Consider the following 11,063-nt stretch of genomic DNA (forward strand, 5'->3'; position numbering starts at 1 on the left):
AAAATAAAGTTAGTATCGTTTTTACCATAAGATATATTTAGTGACTTAATCTTCTTTGTACCTTGTTTGGCCTTTTCCAAGTTCTGCTTGTGGAGCAGTTTTTTTCCAAGTTTTTCTCGTCTTTGCAATGTTTTGGCCATGGGCAGATGAGCTAAGCAGGTTGGCCACACAGCGCCTCTGTGAGTACAGTGGCTGCTAAGACTAGGTTTCTGAGAGACCTGTATACTTGGCCAGTTCCCAGCAAGTAAGAAATCTGCTGGTTCATTGGGAAGCTTACTGGTGACCAATAAATAGAGAAACACTTGTTGTCAGTCATTTATCAGAAAATGAATATGCTTGTGATGACTTCCCTATTCTATCCACATAGGGGTAAGGCAGTAGAGTTTGGCTAAGAGACTAAGTGTGCTACATGTTCAAGGTTATGTTGACAGGCAGGCCTAGAGCTGCCTTTTGCAGCCCAGTGTTTTCTTCAGTAGACCCCAATGACTTGCTTGAAGTGAACTCCTAGTATGAATCTTTAAAAGAAAATTAAGTTACATCAGACTAAGTCAGTGTGGTCCTAGTGCTGATGCTGTTTGGAGAGGGAATGTATTTTTAGAGCTTTAAAAGCAAAGGAATCACCTTCCTTTGTCAGTGGTCCTAATGGGTGGCTTTGTCCCCACCTTTCTCCCATGACACTTAGAATATCTACAGGTACATTGTATTGTCACAGCTAGCATCTGGAGGGTATGGTACTGGTAAGCATCCCACAGTGTGTAGGACAGCTGTCACTCGAGGGTTGTAGTAGTGTCCTAATGCAGGACAGTGGCTGCCAAGCCAGGGTGTGGCTCAGTGACAGAGCACTTGCCTAACACCACTGCCCTCACTCCAAAAACAAACCTTGCTGTTTCCAGGAATGGACTTGCTAGAGGTCATCAAAACAAATTCAGGTCAAGCTGTGAGGGTAGGGTAAATGGAGCTGTGTTGATGAAGTTGGTTTCCTTCCTCTGCACTAACACTCAGCAGTAGAGAAGGTGGTGAAGTAAACCTTTCTCCTAAGCTCTCTAGAGTATGTTCCCATTCCAAGAGCTTTGTGGGTCTTGTCTTGTATGCTGCCGTCCCCCTCCCTCCCATCTCTACTGTAAGCCATACATTATCTATGCTCTTAGGCTCCCAGAATGTTTAGGCACCTGCTTTATTTTGAGTGTGTGTATGGGAGAATGTTGTTTGTTGTCTTTCAGTACATATTGTTAAGAATAACTAAGTTATATTTCCCAAGCTCCCTTACATTCAAACTGTCCTGGGAAGATCATGGTTTCCCCGTGTTTGTGTGTCGTGTACCACAGATGACTGTCTTTGGCTAACACTGTAGCTGAATTGTATTATTTTGCAATCAGGGGAACAAATAGCCTTTGATTAAAAAGAAAGAAAAAGTAGGCTTTATTATTTTTTTAAAATAGTTTATTGGTTGGCAGCAAAGCCTAGATGTAAGGTACAGGGCTCTTGGAGAGCCCTGCTTTGCTGCCTTTTGACTGTATTGTGTTACCAGCTTCCTAGTAAACTTTCCTGAATATATTACTCTTTAAGTGGAGGTAAGTGTTCTTTCCTTTCACTTTTGGAAACTTGAAGTAACAGTTAAGAGCACGTTAGGAGTGAGGTAGGGAAGAGAGAAGCCAGTTGTTGGCTTGGGCATCTCAGTGACCCGGACCATGGACCACCCAGAGCAGCCAGCAGCATTTGCCACCCTGTAGTCCTTCTCATGTAGTTCGTTACACAGCATCTTTTTCTTCCCAAGGGAGTTTGTTTCCCTTCTAGGAAGGTTTCTTTTCTCAGGGTTTAGCTTTGCTCCGTAGAACAGGATTCCAGGTTTATTCTCCTGCCAGTTTCATTGCTTTAGAAACTAGACTGTCTTACCCACCAAACCTCCGGTAATTGAGCACATCCTATGATTTCAGTTTTTACCAGGGCAATCTTGTTTATATGCTTAGTGCTAGCTATGGACCTAGTGGGAGACACTGACAATTATATTTTCAATTAGAATGTTTTACCCTAGGGGTTGGTAGGTCCTGGGGGGTATAGTATAGTTGATAGAATGCTTGCCTAGTATGCAGCCCTGGGTTTGAGTTCCAGCATCATGTAACCCTGGAATGCACCTGTAATTTCAGTACTCCAGAGGTAGAGGCAAGAGGATCAGTCATCCTTACCGAATAGAGTTCAAGGCCAGCCTAATATACATGAGACCTTCTCTTAAATGGGGGGAAGGGGGGGTCCTTGGGGCTTGGGGGTGTAGTGTAGCTCAGTGATAGAGTACTTACCTAGCTCATAAGAGGTCCTGAATTTGACCTCCAATAACACAAGGGGGGTCAGATATCCTGGCTACAAAGTCCAGCCTGTTCTTTAAGGTGTGTTATTTCTCTGTTCTGCCCATCATCTCTGATAGATAGGCCAGTGGTACTTCTGTTTTCTTCTTTGTCTCTTTTTAATCCTGGGCCTCTTAGAACCCTATGTTAAGATATTTGACTCTTTAAAAAAAAAAAAAAATCAATTGTCTATACAAAGTAGACCAAGAGAGAGCTTGATATTATTTTTTTTTTTCAAATATCCCTCAGTGTCTGGTTTCAAGTTGCCAAAACAAGTTCTATAAATGAGGGCAACTTTTTTCTCTTTTGAGGCAGTCTTGCCGAGTTGCCCTGGTTCTCCTGCCCTGTTCACCTGTGGGTTACTAGCTAGAAGTCAGGCATGCACTAGTTGTCAGAAATGTCCCTGTCTGTTCTGCCTCATACGGTTGCTGTGAGGGTCAAATGAAATCATGAACTGTGCAGTGTGCCTTGTAAGTTGTAGGACACAATGCAAATGAACATAGTAGCCGGCGTGAGAAGGGTAAGGTTAGCAGTAATAGCAGCTGTGAAGTAAGGGTGAGTTTGAGGACACTCCCACATTGTTTTGTTTACGTAGTGTAGAGTGCTCACTCTTCATTTCAGTCAAGTTCAGAGATGAGCTTCCTTGCCTTTAGTTGTGTTTGTCTTTCATAAATAAGGATAGTACTATAAAATACTGTATTTGCTGAAACCAAGTAGAATCTGACTAGGTCAGTGATGGGGCAAAGCAAAATTCAAAAAGAAAATTCTCAGTTTATCAGAGAGACTTACCTGATCAGTCGTTGCCACTGTTGCTATTAGCCTCCATGTTGATTGGTGGTCAGTTCTGTAGAAAGAGATATTTTTGCTTTTCAAAAAACTAGTTGGTTATTTGATTCATTCAATAAAATAATTATTCTAAGGAGTTGTTAGACTTGGTCTTCCCCAGCCCCAAATATCACCTATGGATTCTGAACAGTAGTAAATCCATGTAAGCCACAGTTGGTACAAACCCGATTTTCCATGGTAGTGGCTTCTATTTGACACTATCCATAACTATCTGAAACCGTAGCACTCCACGGCTCAAACTCTGTGACTAGTGGAGCTGAAGAGGGGTGCAGAGCAGAGTGGGCATCAGCTGGCATCAGCTCTACCAAGAGGTGCCCAGCCCCTGCTTGCTGCTCTTCAGGGAAAATGTCCTTTCCAGATTCAGAAGTCTGTTCATTTTCTGATTCCACCCCTGAAAGGCATTACCAATTTTATAATCAGGAGAACTTCGCTTTCTTTTATAATTACTGGCTTATCTTTAGTCTTCATACAGTGACTTTCTTCCATTTAATGGACTCAGAAATGAGCTCCTATAATGAACTTCACACATTTTTTTTTTCTAATGGTGTACATCAGCTGACCTGGCTGAATTTTGCCTCACTGACTGAAACTTGATCATGTAGCTGGTGCTGGCTTGTCTCTAGAACATCGAATCCTGCAGCTGGATTATTGATTTGCACACATGTAGTAGTCAGGAGGCCCCTCCCCATCAGCCTGAGAAAACTTCCTCTCTCCCCCTTGAAGTCCCTGAGCTCACAAGCAAAGTCCTAACCCAGTTTGTCTTGCTAGGACGACCCATAAACGCTCAGTAAAGAAAGAATAATTCCTCTCCCGCTTAACCACTAAAGAACAGCATATGTTTCTAACGTCAGCTTTTTATTTTTTTTTTTATCTTTCATTTTTTTGTTGGTAAATCTCCCAGACAACAACAGTTCTGTAGAGAGTTTAAATATGAAGGAATGGCAGGACGGGCTAAGGGCACTTCTACCCAACATTAACATCAACTTTGGTGGACTGCCCAATTCTTCTTCCCCCTCCAACGCCAACCACAGTGCACCAACGTCCAACACTGCCACCACCGACAGCGTGAGTTGGGACAGCCCTGGCAGCTGGACAGACCCAGCCATCATCACAGGTAACTTTCTTGCTCCCTTCAGCTCCACCCACAGCCATCAGTGTGGTTTTTTAGCACAAATTCAATCAGAACAGGGGTCTTTCCAACATGAGTTCTTTTTACAAAGCCTGATTCATTCTTAGGGTCATGGTGAACCCGTCAGCCTAGTTGTGTGCCTCGGTTGCTCCTTTTGGTGTAAGTAGGTGTTACCGTCTGGCGGCATGCGTGTAGTTTGTAGGCCTCAGAGTATAAAAGGGTCTAACTGAGCCATCTTAAAAGAAACATACTCCACTCTTTATAAAGCTCTCTATATAAGGCTGTCCGTGTAGGTATCCCTGCTGCAGAAGGGCAGGCGCAATGGGGATCCTGGGGTTCTCTGGGGGAGGCTGTTTGGGGGGATTCAGGGTCTTGTTTTTCACTGTTCCGCCTCTGAAAGTGAGGGAGTAAGTTTGTAGTTGAAGAGGAACGTTTGTGTAACAGTAAATCTTGGTCACTGCTGGAGAAGAGGGAGGATGGCTAAAAGAACATTTTTCAAAGGTTTCATTTGGAAATTTAGAATTGTGATTTCTTTTATTTCTTGGGTAAACAAATCACTCTTTAAAGTTTATCTGAGTAACTTGGTGCTCTTTCCTTACAAACTCACCATTTTCTTTTTGTCTCCTGTTTCCTCTGTAGGTATTCCAGCATCTTCAGGAAACAGTTTAGACTCTATTCAAGATGACAATCCTCCACACTGGCTAAAATCCCTTCAGGCCCTCACAGAGATGGACGGCCCCAGCGCTGCCCCGTCACAGACCCACCACAGCGCCCCCTTCAGCACACAGATCCCTCTGCACAGAGCCAGTTGGAACCCCTACCCACCTCCTTCAAACCCTTCCAGCTTCCACTCCCCACCCCCAGGCTTTCAGACAGCCTTCAGACCCCCCAGCAAAACCCCCACAGATCTGCTACAGAGTTCAACACTGGACCGCCACTAAGAAAGAGGGAGTTCACAAGGGCAGGATCTGTCCCACCCTGTGTTCTCCCTCTCAGCCCACTCACAGTTCCCTTCTCATCTCTTACGTTCTGAAGAATTCAGTTCCTGGTCGTTTTTTTTCTCCCTACCCCCAGATGCGATGCGGTCACAGCGTCTCTACCATCTTTTCTTTAATTGTAAAAGTTTTGGTTGATCCAGCATTTGAGTGAGTGACACTGTTGAATGTTCCTCGGGGGGGGAAATGCCTTTTTAACCAGAGGAAAAAGAAAATCAAAAGGCAATCTCAATACTTAGAAAATTACTGTTTGTCTGTCGCTCATAATGATGACATAGTCTGCTTAGCAGAAAATGACGATTAATCTTTCGGAAAGGTCAGGTAAATGCATTATCAACTGCAGACGAAGACCAGGCTGATTGGAAGGAGATTGTTAAGTGCATGGGGGAAAGCAGTGGGCCTGGCATCCATCTTGTATTCAGCTTTTCACTATTGCAGGAAAAACGCTTTTTATTTTAAATTCTTCATTGAATTGATAGAGAGGACTCAATTGTGTCGTTAAGCAAAGGGATTTATTGGAAGTTGATGGCAAGATAAATTGTCTGTAGGGAGGGAGAAGTAATTTTTCAAGGAGAAAAAAATTTGGCTTTATATTTCAATTCAGATGTTTTAAAGGAAAAAAAAGTATTCACAGATTTAATACCTATCCATAATATAAGAGCTGAATTCTAAGTGATTTTCTCATCTTTCTCCTCTCTGGGAATCTTTTTTTCTTTGACCGAAGTCCACCTGGCAGGGCACTCTGAGCCAGCACTGCTCTGGGGCCATCTGATCACCAACAGGAGCAAATCTCTGCCCTCCTTGCCTGCAGCTTTTCCTTAACCCTGTAGTTTCTGGACTTTTATGCAGTATTGAAAAGACAGGAGAAAAGAAAACAAACCTGGTTATAACCTGATGCTAAAACTAAAAACAAGGAAATGTACCTCTTTCTTCAGAATTAAAACTAAAATCTTAAATAAAACAGAAAACTTGATGGTGACCATTGGGTGATTGTTGGTTTTGTTTTTCTGGTTTGTTACTTGTGAACTTGAAATACTGTGTGATGCAATGCCATTTGAGTTTCCACTAGATTTTACATCTTCAGCTATAGAGGATGGTTTTGAAGGACGTAGAAAACAAAGTCAAAGTTCTTTTTGCCAATCACCACTAGTTTTAAAGATCAGCCTTTTGCTCACAACAGTTCCTCTTCCAGTGGCTTTCAGTAGCTGAGACCTCTACCAGGCTGTTAGAGATGCAGAGCAGACCTTCCCAGCTGAGAGGTCACTTGCCAGGAATGGATGGGGTCCTGACACACTGAGATGGTTCTCCAGGAAGACCTAGCAGGAGCATTAGCACCCTGAGAGCATCCCCTTACCAGTTACAGGAAAGATGCAGAAGCCCCGGGGTGGACAGTCAGACATGCCTGTTGCGGCCATGTTAGGGAGTGCCTGGCGATGGAGAGGGGAAGTGGGATGGAGTGCTTCCTCCCAGAACCCTAGGAATCTATACAGTTTGTATGTCTTGTCTTATTTAGACTGCACCCAGTTGACAATCTTGTAAGCAATGTCCAAAGGGAATCTTCTAGAGGACAAACAGAGTAGATTTAAGTTGTATATGAGGTGCTTTGGAGTTGATTTTTTTTTCTTCTTAATCTACTTATTTTCACTTTTACTTCATTTAAAGAAAACAATTTTTGGCTTTTTTTATGCATGCACACCTATAATCTCAGCACCCAGGAAGCTGAGACAGGAGGATTGCCATGAGTTCCTGGTCAGCCTGGGATATGAAGTGAGACCCCCATCAAAAGAAATAACAAAGTAAAAAGAAAACAGTATTGTAGGTAATAAACAATGTATTCTCAAATATCACCACAAGTACAGTCTGAACAAGAGGATAGGAAAAACAAGTCTTGCAAAATAACCAAAATGTTACAGTGATGTGAAAGAACCAGGAACCATGGCTTTGTCCTGTGACCTTTGCTTTCCTCCTGAACCTTGACGGCGTACTACTACAACACTGAGGAAGCACAGGCTTTTTCAGGAAGCAAACGGGGGAAGTCCTGCAGTCTGTGTAGCAGTAGAAATGCTGCTTTTTCTGTGAAAGGACGGTGTGTTTAATGGATCATACCTACTCTCTAAAGGTGTAGCCACTGTTTAAGAAATAACAATGACCTATGTGCCTAGCACAAGTTAAAAATGGCCTACAAGATTGTAGCGCCTTGGGCACCTCTCTGTCCCACTGCTGGGCCTTTGCTTACAACCCACAAACATTACCAGCCATTACCTTCACTTCTTGCCAGTCTTCCCTCTGCCAGCTGTTCTATCCTGTTTTAAAAAGCTGAGTGATAGAGCAGGCCGGCAGTGGGGGGCTTTTGCAAGATCAACTAGAGTCTCTGGTCACAGTTTGGTGTTAGCTTCTCCAGTAAGTTTTAAAAGCCTGCTTCAGGAAGACAGTGAGTCCTGGGGATCAAGACTCATCAGTTGTAGTACCTGATAGGTCTGCTGTGTGAGGCCAGTACCAGATGCTTGGAGCTCACTGTTTTCTGTACCTAAGCTTGCTTCCCTGCCGTCTCCTCGGGTAAATTAAAAGCACAACGCTTAGGGTGGGATGTGTGTGACTGATGAAGGCATGGATGGTTTGGACAAAGTGAGGACTATAGAAAGGACCCGGACCAAAGTGGCAGGCGGCCTGTGCTTGCAGCACATGGGAACTTTGGTATGAGCAACTTTCCTGTGACTGTTTCAGTCATGTGGATCTGGTGTATCTTGGGTATTCCTAAGGCCTTTCTCTTCCTGGGTCCTCTTTTTCTTGCATTCTGAGTGGTATTCCCTAGCCTTTTTCTCCTCCAGTTTCATACTTTGCTGGAATGATGCATTTCAGTAATTTCTTGAGAAAAGATTGGGGGGGAAAAGTTTTTACAATGTATGTGTCTGAAATTAATATTCTACAGTTTGGGTGGGTAGCCTGATGGGTACAGGGTTCTAAGTAACATATTTTTCTCTTCAGAAGTTTGAAGGTGTCCTATCATCTTGCTTTCAGCATTACTGTTGATTTTCTCCCTCTTGTCTGCTGTGTTCTGAAACTTGAGTGTTGTCTTCAGTGTAGCTCTTGGTTTTAGACACAGCGACCATACAGGGGGACATTTCTTGTGCTTGTTTTTTGCTGGTTTTCCATCCCTGCCTTGTGCTCAGCTTTCTAGGAAGTCTGACTCTGTTGCTTTCTTGTGCCTGTCTTTCTCCAAGATGATTTCATCTGCTTCCATCTTTTCTTCCTAATTAGTAGCTTCCCAGACATTTTCAATACTTGGTTGTCTGCTTAAGAACAAGACCAAAGGTTGTGACTGAAGTATTTGCAAGAGTAGGGTGCTAGCATTGAACTTTACTGTTGGAAGACCTGACGTCTTCTGTCCCTCTTGCCAGAGTCTGTAGACCTTCTTTGTCCTTGCTGCTTCGATTCTGGAGAGAGAAGAGTCTTACAGGATGGTAAGGGTCTGACTGCTAGCATTTCAGAGCAGTTTGGTTGTGGCGGGGGTGGGGGGTGGGGGATGTACCTCTTTTCACTGATCATATGTTATTACCTTTCTGATGTGGAGTTGAGGGGCAGATGGGGATGCCTGCGGAGCTGCTCCATAACAACCTCTTTGGTAATCCTTACCATAGCCTCACCCCACCACGCTGTCCCTGGTTCTGTGCTTTTGAGGATTTTGTGGTGTAAGTGGGATTGAGTCTCAGCTCTGCCTGCTGTTAAAGGCTGGGCTTTCTCCAATCATCTTTGAGGCTTCACTGATCTCTCCAGCCCCCAACGCCCCATTGGTAGATTTTGGAGCAGAACTGCAGTCAGATCTGCCATCTCAGCACTTTTATTCTGGTCTTACAAACCAATGAGCATAATTTATCTGTAGAACTAAGAGGGAACTCTGTCCCATTAGTGGCCATTGTGCAGTTAGCATATCTTGGTGTTCCTTTGTTTAAATAGCACCTACCTTCTTTGCCACTTTTTTTTCAACCTTGTAATTATTTCCTTTTTTTAAACATCTTTTCCAGTGAAGTTCTTTTGATGTACAATCAATACTTTATGAAAGGTAATCATACAGAGGATTATTAAATTTTAAGTTGGATGTTAAAGTCCCATTTTATGTGGTTTTAGGAAGGACCACAAATTGGAAGGATGTGGGTCATTTTCTAGACCTAACTAAATTAGAGCAATTCTAGAAGTTGTGGCAGAGGAAAAAATAGCCTGCTCTTAACTGTATGGGAATTGTATCTTCAGAACAGGTAATACTGTAGATTATGTATTTCCACAGGGATTCTGTTAGAATAGCCATCTAAATTCAGTGAGTGCTCTACAGTAGTTTGCCTACATTCAGAGATTTATAGGTACACTGTGCATGAGCTTTTTATATCATTTGATTTAAGACCTTCATTATGTAAACCTTTAAATGAAAGCACACGGACCTTGAAGCATTTTGAGATGGATCACACCTGCCTAAGTCAGGGATCTAGTCAAATGAAAGGCAAGACATTTTAGCATGAACTACTTAGAAAATAGAATTAATTTTGTCACAGAAATCGTAACTCTGCTAAGGACCAATCAGCAGTTTACTAACAGGAAGAACTCCCTTATCTGAGGAAGCAAATATGTGGTGTTTAGGAATCGGCACAAGGGTGCACACTTTGTGTTGGGAGATAATTGTGCCTCTTAAGCTTTCTCACGGAGGAAGCAGGTGAGCATAATAGAAATTAATAGTGCAAACAGGTCTTTTGGTATGTGGTCTGGATAGCTTGAACATTCTAAAAGTAAAACACTGCTAATTTATTGCAGTTCAGAAGTACATTTTATACCAGTTCAGTAGCAGGAATTTCATTGTGCAAAATGCAGACCAATAGGCTAAGCATTTCTGTGGGGGTCACAGATTTGTAGCAGTGCTAGAACTAATGGCTACACACCTGCTTTCATCTGTGGCTTCACGGCCAAGCATGTGGCCAGTTTTTTCTTTTGTTTAAAAATGACTAAATGACCAGAGGTAGTGGTGCACGCCTTTAATCCCAGCATTGGGAGGCAGAAGCAGGTGGATCTCTGAGTTCGAGGCCAGCCTGGTCTACAAAGCAAGTTCCAGGACAGCCAAGCTGCACAGAGAAACCCTGTCTGGAAAACAAACAAACAAACAAACAAACAAACAAACAAACAAACAGAAGACTGCCAAGGGTGGCAGCAGGACAGCTGTTTTCCTTTAGTCTGAGCTCAGTGGCCATTAGGGAAAAGGTGATCATTGTTTTTGTTAGGAATTAGAGTGAAGGACTCCACTGTGACCAACATGTAAGAGGTTTGGGTTTAATTTAGTCTAAAATTCTTATGAAGTGTCACTGCTTTGGGCTGGGCATTGTGCTGGGGAATTAGGAAGTACAAACACAAGATGATCCCTTCTCTTGGACTGGAAAGTTTTGCATAGTTAGCTCTAAAAAGTCAGGAGTTTCAGAAGGGCAAAAGGTCAAGATACTTGAAGGAATAGAGCTTTGGATAAACAGACTTGGCTGGTTGGGAGCTAGGGAGGACCCTGGACAATGGCAGACAGGAAGATGGGATGCTTGAAGTATGCTTAGGCTTTGCGTGGAAAGCGCTTGGGGTTTGTGAGGGGATTTGTGAGAAAATGGGCAGAAAGAGGAGGCAGATGCTGCATTTGTCGATGAGGTGCCAGGCGTTTCTAAGCAGGAGGAAGGTACACAGCCCTCAGTGATAGGATTGTGCTTTGTGAATGAATACACAGCCCTCCGTGGG

General features: G+C 43.2%; 1 protein-coding gene across 4 annotated transcripts in view; it reads left to right on the top strand.

The window, feature by feature from the left end:
- Cnot4 (CCR4-NOT transcription complex subunit 4) overlaps window positions 1–6,288 on the top strand; it is a 111,767-nt gene extending 105,479 nt beyond the window's left edge. For 2 of the 4 annotated variants that reach the window (XM_016008674.3, XM_006990391.4), the window contains exons 11-12: window positions 4,087–4,299; window positions 4,954–6,288. In XM_016008674.3, the coding sequence (XP_015864160.1) occupies window positions 4,087–4,299; window positions 4,954–5,255 (515 nt within the window). In that variant the 3' untranslated portion in view covers window positions 5,256–6,288. The remainder of the gene's footprint in view (window positions 1–4,086; window positions 4,300–4,953) is intronic. The other 2 variants (XM_006990392.4, XM_016008675.3) reach the window with 1 other exon arrangement.
- Window positions 6,289–11,063: the final 4,775 nt, after the last annotated feature.

Source organism: Peromyscus maniculatus, chromosome 3 (assembly GCF_049852395.1).
Source record: "Peromyscus maniculatus bairdii isolate BWxNUB_F1_BW_parent chromosome 3, HU_Pman_BW_mat_3.1, whole genome shotgun sequence".
NCBI classification, from domain to species: Eukaryota; Metazoa; Chordata; class Mammalia; order Rodentia; family Cricetidae; genus Peromyscus; species Peromyscus maniculatus.